The sequence below is a fragment of the Monopterus albus genome, unplaced genomic scaffold (genome assembly GCF_001952655.1).
Source record: "Monopterus albus unplaced genomic scaffold, M_albus_1.0 scaffold67.1, whole genome shotgun sequence".
NCBI lineage: Eukaryota > Metazoa > Chordata > Actinopteri > Synbranchiformes > Synbranchidae > Monopterus > Monopterus albus.
In genome coordinates, this window is record NW_018127947.1 from 1,424,683 (window position 1) to 1,440,964 (window position 16,282).

The 16,282-nt window shown below is 44.1% G+C and overlaps 3 protein-coding genes across 3 annotated transcripts in view; 2 read left to right on the forward strand and 1 right to left on the reverse strand.

The window, feature by feature from the left end:
- Positions 1–460: 460 nt before the first annotated feature.
- On the reverse strand, positions 461–5,587 carry LOC109962766 (otopetrin-3-like). Its single transcript, XM_020604764.1, has 7 exons — positions 5,213–5,587; positions 4,999–5,135; positions 3,699–3,757; positions 3,436–3,578; positions 1,441–2,114; positions 1,194–1,364; positions 461–1,101 (listed from the first exon to the last, which is right to left on the reverse strand). The coding sequence occupies exons 1-7, from the start codon at positions 5,574–5,576 to the stop codon at positions 931–933; spliced, it is 1,719 nt and encodes a 572-aa protein (XP_020460420.1). The 5' UTR covers positions 5,577–5,587; the 3' UTR covers positions 461–930.
- Positions 5,588–5,602: 15 nt separating this feature from the next.
- Positions 5,603–14,796, forward strand: ush1gb (Usher syndrome 1Gb (autosomal recessive)). Its single transcript, XM_020604765.1, has 4 exons — positions 5,603–5,676; positions 6,711–7,012; positions 11,146–11,593; positions 12,882–14,796. Exons 2-4 carry the CDS (start codon positions 6,849–6,851, stop codon positions 13,701–13,703), a joined length of 1,434 nt encoding a protein of 477 aa, XP_020460421.1. The 5' UTR covers positions 5,603–5,676; positions 6,711–6,848; the 3' UTR covers positions 13,704–14,796.
- fads6 (fatty acid desaturase 6) overlaps positions 13,628–16,282 on the forward strand; it is a 19,453-nt gene continuing 16,798 nt past the window's right edge. The window contains exon 1 of the mRNA XM_020604766.1: positions 13,628–13,705. Within this exon, the coding sequence (XP_020460422.1) occupies positions 13,669–13,705 (37 nt within the window). The 5' untranslated portion in view covers positions 13,628–13,668. The remainder of the gene's footprint in view (positions 13,706–16,282) is intronic.

Sequence of the window (16,282 nt, forward strand, 5' to 3'; positions counted from 1 at the left end):
GAACTTAAATGATTTTAGCATATGGCTGCAATATAACAAAGGGTGAAAAATTTAAGGGGGTCTGAATACTTTCCGTACCCACTGTATTTATAATTATATGTCCAAAAGTATGTGGATACCAACATTATTCACGATAATTGCACGTCATTTAACAGCCTCCACTCTTTTGGGAATACTTCCACCAGCTTTTGGAACCTGGCTGCGGGGATCTGCACCAGTTCCCCAGTGGTCAAAGGTAACTTGAGTACATTTTCCCAAGTAATGTACCCAAGTACAATTCTGAGGTAGTTGTAATGTACAAACCCCATTTCCAGAAAAGTCAGGACATTTTCTAAAATGCAGTAAAAGCTAAAATCTGAAAAGCTGTGATTTGTTAATTAGCTCAAACCTTTATTTAACTGACAAAAGTTAAGAAAAGAATTTACTTGCATCACAATTTAGTTTAGAATTTAGACCCCCCTTCATCTGGTGGCCCTTTGAAGAGGGCTGAGACCTTGACTGGGAACCACTGCACTCAGCTAGCTATCTATACATACAGTAGCTCCATCTTGAGCAGCTACAACAGTAAAATGCTGTATACACAATGCATCAGTATTAAGAGTCTGATCATTTAGATAAAACTCAATTCATTATTTGTATAGTGCCAAATAACAAGAATCATCTCAAGGTACTTTACATATAGAAAAATCCAACACATCCCCGTTGAGCAGCCTACAACTACAAAGAATTGCATAGTAAAAAAAAAAAAAAGATGAAAAATTGGTTCAAAGTAATTACAAAGATATGCCGAATGGCTAAAAACAGATGTGGCTGCTCAAATTGTGAGTGCTGCTCCTAGAACTGTAGGGGGAGGCTTTACATGTGTGTGCTCAAGGGCCCACTGTGTAATTGTCCATCCTTGTATAGTCTGTGTTGGACCACTGCTGCTGGTCATGTGTGGGTGAGCACCTCCAGCAAAGCTGCCACAGAGTGCATCCTGTAGAACACAATGAGTGGCTGGCCCAGATTCACCAGGATGAACCAAGCGCTGAAGCCAAAGAACTGCTTCCCCAGGCCGTCTTCTAACTGGGGGTGGACCCCAAAAGCAGGGATGACCCACAACTGGAAGAACAGAAAGTGGGGTGGTAAGACATAAATGCACAAATTACAGATGTATATTTTTTAAATGAGCTAACAAACCTACATGACATTACCATGATATTAGAAAGGATGAGGAAAGCACAGATTTCTTGTATAACCCTTTTGGTCCAGGACACTTCCCCATCATGCTCTTGGTCAGCAGGGGGTGCTGATGTGTTTCCCTTCAGCGATGAAGTGTCAGGGACCATCCCCTCCTGTGCTGGTGTAACAGGCTTTTTCTTAAACTGTGGGACAGTTTGTCATTTAAATAAAACCTTTTCATGGCAGTTTGCACAATATTTCAAAACTAAGTGCAGGTACCTTGAATAAATTTCCCTTCTGCTTCCCTTTCTTCTTGACAGACAGATGTGGGTGCCTATGGAGGCCTTCGATGATGAAGATGTTCTGGAGGATGAGTTCCAGCAGGCTGAGGAGGGAGTAGGACAGGTCCAGGTCCCCCAAGAGCCCCCCAGTCCCCACAGCCAGGGCCGACACCAGGGAGAAGTAGGAGAGGGCGATCTGGCCCACAGCTGCCCCCACCAGGAGGAACACATCCAGCTTCAGAGTGGGGTTGTGTCCCCCTATATGTGCCCTCCTCTCCAGCTTGTGGACCAGGATCCCAACCAGGCAGCAGAGAGACATGAGCGGCATGATGACCAGATGATAGCTGTAGAACATGAGGAAGGCGGTGAAGCGCAGGTCGTGCTGGCTCACCCACACCTGGTACAGAATGAAGATGGCCATTCCAGATAGGAGTGCCAGGGTCCCAAACACGAGGCCACATATGACCCTGCCTTGGCTGATGATATGGAGGGTCAGTTTCTGAGTGACGGTGTGGTGATCCGCACCGGTTTTGCGGCCCACGTTCTTCCACATCACGTAGATCATGCAGCTTGCCATCAGGTAGTACTCGATGTTGAAAGGATAAAGGATCTCGAAGCCTTTCCTGAAGATGAGGCAGGATGCTGTATTGCACTTACACAAGGTTGAATTATCTGGAGGCAGACATGGAGAAATCCACTTATTACAATGTAGAGTATAAGGCAAAGGTGCACGATGACACCTGTGAAGTTTCTCCACTGTATAAAGGCATTTCTAGCACTGTATTCACAGAGGGTAAACTTTAGATTCTAAGGCTTGAATGTACCACTGGAGGAGTTCTAAATGGTGGCATCTAGTCTGACTAAGAAAACTGACAGGTGACTGGTCTGAGTCTGAATATTTATCAATACACAGTTAAATGTATCTGGACAAATAGAGTGGCATGAAAAGGTAAAGAATGGAACTGGAATTCTTTGGCTTTTGGCATCAATTTGTCATAAAATGTGATCTGATCTTCATCTAAGTCAATCATATAGACAAACACAATGTGCTTAAGCTAAAAACACAGTATTTTAAGCACATCCCCTTTAAACATTCATAGTGATAGTGGAAAAAACTGACTGAACCCTTGAACTGAATAACTGGTCAAACCTCCTCCGGCAGAAATAGCCTCAAACCAGCTCAAGGTTCAGGAGAGGTTGTGGACTGTTTTCCTGACAGAACTGCTTCAGCTCAGACACGCTCTCAACATGTCTGGTGTGAGTATTCTGTTGCGTTAAGGTCTGGGTTCCACTGGGTCCCGCCATAAGGTGGATTTTCTCTGCCCAAAGTCATTCTGTGGCAGATTTCATTTGATGTTTATGGTCATTGTCCTGCTGCAGAACCAACTTCTACTGAGCTTCAGTAACCCTGATATTATCCTGGCAGATACTTTGATAAACTTAGGGATTAATTCCCAGCAGCCCCACGTCACGTCCCTGGACCGTACTTTCCTGTTGGGATGATGTTTTTATGTTAGTGCTGCAAACCATTCTGCCCGAGTTTCATCAGCCCACTAAACATTTTTCCAGCAGTGTTGTGGTGTCGAGCTGCTCTGTGGCAAACTTCAGGTGTGCAGTGATGTTTGCCTGAAGAGCATCTGTTTCCTTCATGGACATGCAACATAACGTGTATGTGGTAGACTCACCAACAGAGATGTGAGCCAGCTGCAGTCACTGATTTAAGCCTTTAACTGTTACTCTTCTTTCTCGTCTCTTTGAGCATTGTGCTGTTAATTTTTTGATCGTTATTTAGTGTAGGATCTGTGAGCACAGCTTTTGTTTGACAGGTAACTCTGGCAGATGGCTGATACGTTGGCTGATGACTGATGATCTACAAGTGGTCTCACAGATTACTGACAGGATAGAAACTATTCTAGCACTACAGTGCTTTGTGAGTTACTGTCCTGACTGACTTTCTACCAAACAAAAAAGTTGCCTCTGTTGGATTATCTACCATCTGAATTAGAGCTGTCATCTTCAGATGAGATGATGTTGCTGTTATTCTTTTCCAACTCAATCTGAGTGTGGATAGAGTCCTCAGTCACTGCGTTCAGCCACAGCAGCAGGTCAGCAGCGAGGACCACCATCAGCCCCAACCTGCAGCCGGTACAAAGTGCAAATATGAGATATAGGTTACATAGACCTCAAGCTGGAAATAATCATTCACTATTAACTTGGACATATATTAAAATGTGTAAAAGATATAAAGTGATGCACCTGGTGATCATCTTGTGTTTGTGAATGCAGTCTTTGGAGTGAACCCACAGTAAATATGTCTGTAAGGATAAAGGTCAAAGGTAACAGTATTATCCCCAAAGGTTAAATTCATCAAAGGCTGGCAATTCAGGTCAAGACTCAATCAACACACCCTAAAGCTTATTATAAAACAATTAGCAGATATTTCATAAGGCCACCTCTGAATTAGCCTTTAGAACAAATGAGTAGGAAATTAAATAGTAATTTATCAAAGGCCTTTTATAATACAAATCTCAAAGTGCTGCAATGAAAATAAAGGACTGAAATTTAAGGGAGACATGAAAATAATGAGCCTAAAAATGTTGGACCCTACGGGCATGTTTGCATTTATGATTTGCATTCAATAGAGAAGAGAAATCCTTACTTTTCTGTCTTGGTAATATTAATTATATATGTATTCAGTCTGTTTTCACATTATCAACTAATAACTGCTGGTTTAGTTAAGCAGTCATTTATCTCAAGTTCTTCAGGAATTTAAATTTAACAGTTTGATTTAGGAACATGAGGTCCTGCAATGACACGATGAAGACCACACAGCTGGAAGAGCAGAAAAAAGCTAAGTGAAGCTTTGAGCTAAGATTATGTGGTTTTGTATATTAGGACATTTTTGTAGTTTTTTCTTTTTAATGTTTATGGCAACACTTTGTCAGCACAAATTCAGCTTTAACCCATCTCTAGCACTGTAGTCTAACCTGATGAGTGTATAGAAATTTAGCATTTTAGACTTATCTTTTTGTAGTTTTCATTCCATGAAAATCAAAAATAGATCTAAAAATATTAATGTATTCTTTGTGCGTTAAGATGAGTTTGTGTAATCGTTAAACCAGAGGTAGCCAATCCCAGCCCTAGAGGGCCCTGCTTGTTTTCCAGCCCTACCCCCTGCTGATTGACTGAACACACCGGATCCAGGTATTCAGAAGTTACAAGATACTGATCCTCTTTGTCTTCCCTCACACCACCTTCATCTAAAATGGTATATTCCAGCTTCTGATTGACTGAACACACCTGATCCAGGTGAAAAGAGCAGGGCAATGGCCCTTGAGGGCTGGGATTTCCCACCCCTGCTCCACTTGATCTCGCTTCCAAAGGTCACTAGCTGTGTGTCCATGATGTACATACCACGCAAAACTGACTTCACAAGTACCTTTTAAACAGTCAAATATTTTGCTTAAATTTTCTTTCTTTCTTTTTGGTCTTTGCTAAAGTTTCAGCCACTTTTGGTTGAATTCCAAACACCAGAACTGTCTCTACCACAACCCACCTGCAGTGCTAGAAAGGGAGCCTCCATGAATGGAGAGATCAGTGTAGGGGCCGACGTGCACTCCTTCACACTCATCAGATAACCGGTCCTGAAGATGTGCAGCAGCAGACTAACTGAAGCAAAAACTATGAGGACAGCTGGGACAGAGCAGAACCACAAGAACGTTACACAAAACAATACTGTATTATATTTTGGTGACAGGACAGGAGCTTACAGATGACAGTGATTCCCCCGGCGTGGTGGTCTTTGTGCGGGTTGATGCCGGGCTGCTTCCGGACCCACAGCAGATACCAGAGAATCCAGATCAAACTGATCCCCACCAGCAGCAGAATGAACACCTGGGGTTCCTCGTACTTGAGCGCGTTGGAGTCGAAAGCTTGCCCACCTACCAGAGCCGCCCCCAGTAGGACCACATTCAAACCCAACAGGCTCGAGGTCAGACGCTGGCCGTAGAGAACCCAAGTCTGCCCTGGATCCTCATCCTGGATCCGGAGCTGGTTGTCTAGCTCGTCAGTTGCGGGATTTTCTGGTGTCTCTCTGAAGGAACTCAGCCCTATGGCTCCGGGATCTCGGTCCATAGCCCGTTCAGATTTTTACTGTAGCTCCTTCCACAGACACTTGTCAGTTCGTCTGATACTCTTTCTGCAGCTTCCACGCTTTCCTCTCATGCATTCACAGGTAAGTTGAAATGCTGTTGCTCAACATGCAAAGGCGTGACTGACAGGTAAGAAATCTTTTTCTCTACCTGTCCATGCTGCTGTAGGCGTGGCAACGAATCAATAGCACACCTTTCCCAGAAAAGCGAAAAATATTCTCTCGTTTGCTTTTAATGTTGCCCTTTTTTGTGCCACTGGAACAGGCTTTACTTCTTTGCTCCAGATGTTGAGAAAGTTTACTTTATTTTACTTTGAAAGGGTCCGTGAGCTGCGCTCTGAGCCACTCGTGTCACCGTTAGTGTAAAGTCCAGGTCGGTGCTCGTCCAACACAGTGGCCTGTCCGTTGTTGACAGTTTCATCCCAGATGTGCTGACCCAGTGTAAAACAGATGGAGGAGACAGTGCGGTGGGTAGAGCAGGCGTCTCCCAACCGGAAGGTTGAAGGTTCGAGTCTCGGTGCCTACAGTCCACATGTCGAGGTGTCCTTGGGCAAAACACTGAACCCCAGCGCCCCCCGTTACCCCCGATGGTCAGAGCCATCGGTTGAGTTGGCGCCGCAGATGGCTGCCATCGGTTCTGTACCGGAAACAGATTCCTTGTGTGTAACATACTTGGCCAAATAAAGTTATTTACCAAATAAAGGTGATTATCCTATGACTCTGGATTGGAACAGGGAGCCACCCACTGACATTTAGCGATTATAGGAGTGTTCAACAATAGACGGATATTTGCCACATCCCGGCCTGTTATTTATCAAACAGTATAAGCCATACTGTTTCAGTCAGGAGGAGATTATTTATAAGTGGACCGTTGGCGCCTCATCTTTGACCCTGATCCTCAGTTAAATATGCACCTGTCACAGCAGTTTCGTCATACAGCGCAACACTGTTCATCAGCAAACAGACCTCACCCAAAACTCTGCGTTTCAAAACTAAATCCTTATGTCAATGAATAAACCTGCCCTGTCAAAATGACTTGGTCTCTGAGGGGCAGGCCTTTTGCCGTCGTAGCCCCGCCCAATGCCTGACATCAGACACGCCTCGTTTTCGTCTCCTAGCAACCAGCCTGCCAGCCAGCTCCGTGCCCCTCCATAGGCCGGACCTGCACCATCCCGGTCTAAAAGTTCCCCATATAACGGGCCAAAACGTCCAGTCCTCCATGAAACCGAAGTCCGAGTGAGCCGAGGGGCGCCGCCATGAACGACCGGTACCACCGGGCGGCCCGGGACGGCTACCTGGACGTGCTGAAGGAGGCCACACGGAAGGAGCTGAACGCACCGGATGAGGATGGGATGACACCGACCTTATGGGCCGCTTACCACGGCAACCTTGAGGCTCTCCGGCTCATCGTGGGGAGAGGGTGAGTCCAGAGACCCGGGGGCAAAGTGTTATTTTAGTTATAGGACTAATGCCTGTGGCAAAGTAGTCACAAAAACCATTCTGTTAGTTAATGAAATGTAAAAGATTTTGAAAGAAAAAAGTTATAGTATGTTTAGAAATTCCCAGTATAATAATCACCTTTATTGGCCAAGTATGTTACACACATATCTCTGGCTCTGTCACTAGAGTTGTCGAATTATCAGTTAGTTGATATAAAATGAATTATCAGTTATTCTAATAACTGACTAATTTTTTGAGGAATTCTCTGGTTCCAGTGTATATATTTTCCTTAGTCTGATATGAAAGTAAGGTGAATACTTTTTGAACCTGCGGATGACAGGAATGTGGAATGTTTCAGAATCTGAATCTGCTTTATTGGCCAGGTGTGTCAGACACACTAGGAATTTGACTGTGGTACATCGGCTCTCAATGTGCATGTACATATCCATGCAAGGGGCAAGTAAACAGTAAACCAACATAAGGCTGTGTAGTATAACAAAATAAGCAGTACTAACAAGCAACAAACCATGCAAACAATGCAAAATAAGCAGTATAAACAGGCAGTAAATGATGCAGACCCTGACTTTTTTACACAAAACATTGATCAATTGAGGAAAAAAATAGCTTTTTGAATCCTTGACTCTAATTAAATAGAAAATATGAATCTGTTTACTGTTTAACCTCACCTCACTGCTTGTTCTAACAGAAATAAAACCACGGGGCCACCTGTGCTGACTGCTGCCTCAAACTCTAATCTAATCAGTGCTACTGGAGATGGAGGCTTATACAATTTAACAGCCTAATTACAAAGAAAGGTCACTTGCAGCAGGAGATCCCCCTTAAAGCTGAAACATGTAGTACACACTCCCAAAAAGGTACGTTTGCTGCTTGAGTAGCCGACAGTAATATGGCAGCATTACGTTTAACCTCACAGATGTAGCTCATGCAGATCCAGTAATATCAGGTCATGTTCTGATTCAGTGACAATACAGAAGTCGTTTTCATACCGACCAACTGCTGAAAGGCCATCACGTCTTTACCGAAACTGACTGTAGCTAATCTCCTCTCTTTGGCTTTGCTCTAAACGCTACTCGCTCCGTGCACACTCATACACCCCGGTCAGAGAGTGTATACTGCTGTATGTATTTGTAAAAGTATAATCATAAAAGACTCTATTCTGATGAGAAAAATTGTAGATACTGTATCAGAGAAGCCTTTGTTGGAGATTAAGAAGCAGATGAAGCAGTGTAATATTTGCTGCCTGTTCTCTATGGCAGCAGATAACAGGAGGGTAGAGTACAGTATGTCATGCTGCTGCTGGTGGCAGGTTTATGAGGCGAGCAGTAAAGTGGAGAGTAGCTGAGTTTGATGCTGCCGACATAGGAAAGGTCACGGTGATGGATTGGGCATCGATTCCCCACAGCAGACCCTGCAGGATGCAGTGCAGAGTAGATACTAGCCAAAGAAAGAGCTGCAGAAGAACAAAGTAGTTTCAGATACATGACACTGCATTTGTTTTCTCTTTATGGGCTTTTAAAAATGTTTAACCCCAGCACCTGGCTGAGGACTCTGTGTGGAGTCTGCATGTTCTCCCTGGGCCTGCGTGGGTTCTCTCCAGGTGCTCCAGCTTCCTCCCACAGTCCAAAGACATGCAGCTTAGGTTGACTGGTGACTAAACTGTCCTTAGGACTGAGTCTGTGCAGTTGTTTGTCTACATGTCAGCCCTGTGACAGACTGGTGACCAGTTTAGGGTGGACCCCGCCTCTCGCCCAGTGTCAGCTGGGATTGGCTCCAGCCCCCTGTGACCCTATTCAGGAATAAACGGTATAGATAATGGATGGATGGGCTGTTCAATTGTGTGGAGGTGAGAAAGGAGCCATTTATGGCCCTTCTCATGTGAACATCTTCTGTAAATGCAACACTAAAAAGATGATGACTGGCTTTTCTCAGCTGATTTCTATGATGTAACTGTAACTTGATCCTTAGTATGTAAAGTTAGTCTGGATTTAATACACACTAACATGCTAACATTTGCAAATTAGCACAAAGTACAGCTGAGGCTGATGGGAATGCCATTAGTTTTGTATTTGGTCAGAACAACGTTAGTGGGCAAATTACAGTTTTGGTGTTAAGTGAAAAGTCAGATGAGTTTGCCAAGTTCATTCTGACTGAAACATGAATGCTTGTAGCAACCATTTGTGCTGATCCGTCTACTAAGTGCGAAGTGTGAACATGCGGGAAAAGTCAAGGGATTATCACAGTTGGAACACCCCATCCTCTGGGGAACATGGATGTCTGTACAACGTTTCCTTACCCTTCATCCAATATGAGGTACAGTATTTCAGTTCGGACCAAAGTGATTTACTGGTCAACAGATCCCTAGAGTCAAACTGCCGTGTGGCTAAAAGCACAATCATCTTTTAAAAGGCTGAAACATATCACAATCAGGTTCATGACCAGGAGGCTGGTTTTAATTTCAAAAACACTAAAGTGGTGGTCTTATTACTGGCTATGACACGGTGAGGGTTTGAATACAGTGGATGTTTTAGCTGTTTGTGGAACAGATACAGTAGCATCCCTGTGGGCACACTTCTATTTTTATTACTAATACTTTTTACTTGTATTACATCTCCTTTTCTTTCCTTGTATTTTTTATTGTTTTATATCCTGGTGTGTTAAAGTATGTGATGTGAGGTTTTTGTCTTGTATGAGTTCTTAAATCCAGTCTGACTGGTTTCTGGGTCTCCGGCCAAATAATGAGCAGCATTTGGAGCTCGGCACCTCTCATAATGAGGCTGCCGTGTGCAGTCTGCTGCCTGCTCAGTGCTCGACAGAAGCTTGAGGACTGTCAATAACAGCGGACGTTCAGCAAGCACACTTTTGTTTGTGGGGCCCCCCGATGGGTTGGCCTGGCCGTGGGAACTGTCTGCACTCATACCACAAACAGATTTCAGTCCACACTCTGCTCTACATGTTGCTAGTAAACAGGTGGTTGTTTGTGTTGTGGGAGGTCGGTCACTGCGTGACTCAGGACTCCTGGCAAAGCTGCAGGTAATCCAAAGTATTATCTGAGACAGTTATGAGTGATTCCTCTTTTGTGTTAATGCAGTAATAGAACTCTAACTCATACTTTTGCAATATAATCTGCTCATACTGCTGACAATGAAACACAATGAAGCACAGTACAGTGCTATGAGCACTAAGGTAAACCACACACGCTGTTGCTCTGTAGTGGTTTGTGTCTTTGCCAGGACGTGGCGTCGCAGGCAGGAACTGAAACCAGGGTTCATGCTGATAAAGGTGCTGATCCTGCTGAGGTGTGTGCTCATGGCGTCTGTGGGCGTGTGTGAAAAAGGCTTGGTGTGTGGGATGAATAATGCAAGGTCACCTCTGTCATACCTGGGCTGTGTTTTAATTATTGATCAGGTCTCAGTCACAGCCCGGCCATGTGGAGGAGGGAAAACAGGAAGTGGAGGTGAAATGAGTCACCACACCACTCTGTGATCAGGCACCATTTATAAAGAGTTGTGTTGACTTAGCACAAAGACTGAAACACTAATACCAAGTAATGCCACTATGTAACTGGCTCCAGAGAAGGCAAAGAGTAGAAAACCTGGATACTGAGTATGTGTAAAAAGTCTGTTTCTGCATTTTCAAAGATGGGAAGTCAGAGTGCAATGGGGATCTGCAGTGAGAAGATTTTTTTTTTTTAATAACTTACAGTATGTTGTTGTAAGGTGTCCTCACAGTTCATTTTATTGTCAATAATAACTTTAAAATTACATAGTAACAGAGCGGACTTTTCAAGTCTGAATCATCATATAAAACAAAACTCTGACACCCAAAAGGCACACACGATGGTCAATGTGGGGGATTAACTGTCTGCATTTAAAGCACCTTCCCTAAACGGTTCCCACAGAGGTGGAGGCCAACCATTGTTTAAGCATTACGATGTCCCTTCATTTGAACTGAGCACACCCAGACTATGGTGAACTTTATTTGAAATTAATGAATTCAAACACTGGGATCCTTTTAAGATTAGTAATCGAATATGTGTGAATTCAGTACTGTGGAGTTCCATCATGGCTGTCTGTCTCCTCCTCTGTCTTCCAGAGGAGACCCGGACAAGTGTGACATCTGGGGGAACACGCCGCTTCACCTGGCAGCTGCCAACGGCCACCAGAACTGCCTGTCCTTCCTGGTGGCTTTCGGTGCCAACGTGTGGTGTCTGGACAATGATTACCACACACCACTGGACATGGCCGCAACCAAGAGCCACATGGACTGTGTCCGCTACCTGGACTCCATTGCTGCCAAGCAGATCACTCTCAACCCGAAACTGGTCAGCAAACTGAAGGACCGTGCATTTCGCACTGCAGAGCGCCGGATCAAAGAGTGCGCGAAGCTCCAGAGGAAGCACCATGAACGCATGGAGAGGAAGTTCATGAAGGAGTCTGCGGCTTTAGACAACCTGGATGCTATTAGCTTTTGCAGCTACACCAGCAGCAGCACACTGAGCCGCAAGTTTAACACTGCCACCTCCAACATGCCATATATGCAGGTGGAGGCTCTTTGGCCTTGTGTTAACAAATAAAATCCAGCTGAGCCTGAGTGTTAACTTCTGTTCAGTTAGCTGTGAGAGAGGCTTTTCAGCACTCTTTCTGAAAGTGATTAAAAACAGGAATCATTTTGTTAGCATTCAACATTCAGCCCCATAAGTGTTAAAGCAGTGTTAGTTCATTGTTTTTCAGCCCCTTAGAGGTAACACAACCTGTGAACACAACATTTACATGTCACAGCATAACGTTGCTAAAATAAACTTGCTAGTAAATAGTTTTCTAGTTAAACATTCAGCAGAGCAACATTAGCATTCATTTTGTTTTGTGATTCTACCACCGGACAAATGTAAACCCCTGATTCAGTCACCATTTAGTTGTGTTTGGTCTTTAACAGCTGCTTAGTGGATTTTTCTGGTGCTTTAGCTGCTGAGCGCTCTGCAGCGTTCACCACCTAGGTGCTCACTGTGTCAGGCTGCTGTTTGGAGCTGAGCAGGCTGTGGACAGTGGGTTCAACTGACTTTTTTGCTGAAAACAGCCTCCTGCTGCCATGAGAGCAGTGAGAGAGTTGAACAAAAACTGTGAAGTTGTGGGTTAAACCAAAACAATGAGCTGAAAGATACTGAAAAGCTCCACTGAACTCAGAGGGCAGAGGGAGCCAGGCAATTTCATAGTCATTTTATTATCATCATTAATACAAAAACATACTGTTTAGTACAGTTTTGAGGCAAATTCTTACTCACTGTGTTGGTGTAGTGTCAGTTTGTGGTGCTCACCACTTTCCTCATACTTAGGATTTTGTCTTGGGTACAAAAGAAGTCCACGAGGGCCATGAACAGATAGGCTGTCTTCTGTAAAATTCTTTTTTCACAGTTTTATGAGATTTTTGTAAAGGAAACTTTTCCACAAACAAAGGTGAACAGGTAGTCTTACATGCTAATGATCTCAGGATGCAAAGCTGCATTTTCCATAGTTGGCAAACATGTTTTTTTGGTGGAGGCATACAACTACAAGGTGGCAATTCCAGTTATTTACTAGCTTGGTTTACTGACTCATTAGCACAGGTCAACCTTTCTGCTGGACCATAAGGTGAACAACTTGTTCTGATGTACTCTCAGACTGTATGTTTTCATTACAGTAGGAATATTTAGTCTTACATTAAAAAGAATCTTTTGAATTCTGAATAAGAACTTCCAGTGCTAAATCACACACATTATTGAAATTCATGTTGGTTTATTCACCCAGTGGTCTAGCATATTTTCTTCATACTGAATGTTTGTGTTTTACTCTCAGGCCACACTGCACTCCACAGCCAAGGGAAAGGCCAAGATACAGAAGAAGCTGGAGAAGAAGAAGCAGGGTGATGGAACATTCAAGATCTATGAAGATGGCAGGAAAAGTGTGCGCTCGCTCTCTGGCCTACAGCTCGGCAATGATGTCATGTTCCTCAAACAGGGCACCTACGCCAACGCCAAAGAGAGGTCACGCCTCAACATACGTGACATGTTCCCTAGAGGAGATGACGATGACACCACCAGTGTCCTCCGTGCCATGAGTGACCCGGGCCTCCATGAGGCTGCGTATTCAGAGATCAGCGCAGACTCTGGTCGTGACTCCCTGTTCACTCGTCCTGGGCTCGGCACCATGGTGTTCAGGAGGAACTATATGAGCGGAGACATGTTTGGGATCCGGGCACAGGATGAAGGGAGCGTAGTAGGGAGTGAGCCTGCGGGCCGGGCACCTAATGTTCGTCTACGTGGACATCTTCCTCTGCGGTCGCCCAGCCTTGATGAGGTCAGCATTGGCAGCGCTTTGAGTCTGCAAGAAAGAAACCAACAGGAGTTGCCCTGGGAGGAGACTGATATTGAGCTGGATGAGGACCTGGAGCCCGAGAACAATCCTCTAGAGACCTTTCTGGCCTCTCAGAGCCTCAGTGAGTTTTTGCCAATCTTCAGAAAGGAGAAGATTGACCTTGATGCTCTGCTCCTTTGTTCAGACCAGGACCTCGCCAGCATTCACATCCCTTTGGGCCCCCGGAGGAAACTGCTAGAGGCTTGCAAGAGACGTCTGAACACCCTAGATGACCCAGAGGCCATTGAAGACACTGAACTTTGAAGGTCAGTACGGAGTAATCCATATTTAAAAAGGAACCGCCACTCCATTTCTACCAGAACAACTCCTGTTGTCACACATAAGTGTTGGGATGGTGTTTACTGGTGGTGATGGGCATCACAGAAATGTGAGGACATGAATGAAATCTTCAGTGTGTTTCTAATTTACTGCTATGACATTATACTTTTGCTTTACTATTTCTACCAGGCTAGCTATATCGAGCAGGATTGTTTTGTTCCCACATTGGAGTTATAAGACATTTGCATGTGGGAGGAGGTCCCTTCATGATTTGTCCTGGATTTTATTCACGGGATTAGCCAAAAGCAGACAGTTAGTTCAGATCAGTTACTACTGAGAGAAGTTTTGTGATGGGGAGTGATTTTACACAGCGGTGATGCTGTGATCTTTTCTAGCTCAACCAGCAGTGGCACGCTGAGCGACTAGTACAATGTGGTTGCTCTTTGACTCTGTGGTAATGTTGAAATATCCTGTAGATCCAGCCACATTTGTTATCAGCTACTGTAGCACACCTTAAATCACACAATTAACCTCCATTCACTGATTTTCTTTAGAAACATTTTTTTATCCCTACTGGTTTTACTGGTATCTTTCATATTGTGACTGGTATGACCATGTAACAGGTATTAAATTGTATTATTTGTGGTATTTAAAATGCCTTAAATATAACACAAACCTGCAGAGATGCTGTAGTATTATTAGCTGCTTTAGTAACAGGAAGTATTGCCCTAGGTGTCAGAAATTCTGCCCTGAGAAGACCTGCATATCCTGCTGCATGTAACGCTGACCACGTTTTACTGGCTCATGGCGCCACCTAGTGGTGAGTTAGTTCTGGAGCCAGGGGCCCACAGTATATCATTACATATTTCTATCAGAATACAGTCAAAATGTTTTGTCTGTTTATTTTCAACTTAACACACAGTAAAGAAGTGTTTGGCTGGTTCAATGGAATCTCACAGAAACTTGGAAAATAAGTGAAAACATGTTTTACTGGAACGTTTTGCCACAAATAGAAACACATGGACACAGTCTGTATTGTGTTTGTTTTGATTATCTTCAGTAAAACTGCTGGTTCTTGTGTGTTAATTCACACATCAATGAATGAGCTCTCTATTATTCAGTGGATCTAATCCTCTGAATATATTATTATGTCTTTGTTGTACAGTATTCTTTAAACATGTTGTTCTACTCTCTGCCACATGCACAGTGGTGACCACACCTGTGTTTGTGATGGATGAAAATAGCCACTGACCGCTTGTTGCAGTAGTAAAATCACTGGGTTGTTACAGTGAGGCTCTGTGAGCGCATGCTAGCGAACGCTGTCGTCTCAGGTTGCTCAGTGTCTGGTTTCACTACAGCTCCGTCCGTCTGTGCACCTGACAGGATGACTGTGCATGAATGTTCATTTTTATATTTCTGAAAATGTTTTTGTAATAATGTGAAGATGTACACACAAACACAATTATCTTTTATTAAAATAAAGTGAAAATGATTAGTTGTGTGTGTGCATGTATTAACCAAGCAGTGTTTAGAGCAAGGCTGCAACTCACGTTTGTTTTCATTGTGAATTAATCATTTAGTCTATAAAATGTCAGAATATAGTGAAAAATGTCCAAGTATATTTACCCGAGTACTCTACTTAGGTATAACTAACTGTATTTGAGGAAAATTTTATTTCCTGATTTCACTACAGTTCAGAGGCAAATATTAGCCGATGAGAATTGAATGGGTACGTCAAGTTCTGGGTACGCCTTCCACCACTGTCCAGGGTGACACCTGAGCTGCAGTCCAGAGGCCAAGGCACTGAGTTCACAGTGAGTTAAAACAGAAATGTGAAGCTGGAAACAGCAGGAGTTTTAGTGCATTTGCATAAAAAATTACTCGGTAGCCAAATAGTTTCAGGTGATTTTTCTGATAGTCGACTAATTGTTGCAGCTCCTTTTAATGTGTGTCCTCCTCTGGATGAAAAGCCTGATGGTGACAGACAATCAGTGAGAGTGAGCTGAAGGCTGTGGGAGGAAGTCAGCAGAACTGTCTTATGTTCCCCTCTCTGTCCTTTGGAGTAAAAAAATACACACACTGTGTATTTTACAGAGCACAGTGCAGTCAGCATGGCCTCAGGCCCAGAACACTGGCTTCTCTCCAGAGAAAAGCAACACTGACACCAGGTATATGCTGCACTCTCACCTACGCCAGTACATAAACACACCCCACCTCATAGGGCACATTCTCGCACAGCAGCATCTTCTTGTTTCCATTCTGAACCTTTCCCAGGACGTTTTGCCAAGGTTACACAGATGGGAGGGGGAGAGGCACTGACACAAAGAAAGACAAGGGGGGTGAGCGACATGCAGAATGTATGAGACACCAGAGACGAGGGAGAGGTCGACTCTGAGCTGGGCAGCTGCAGGTTTGTGAGGCTGCCTGTGTAAGGGTTGCTGGATCCATCACATCACTGGGCAGCCTTACACTTTCAGCTGTAGCGGAAAGAAACCTAGGGCTGTTTTGCATCAGGAGTCAGCTGACAGGGAATAGAGAGAGGAGGAGGTAAGAGAGGAAGGTCC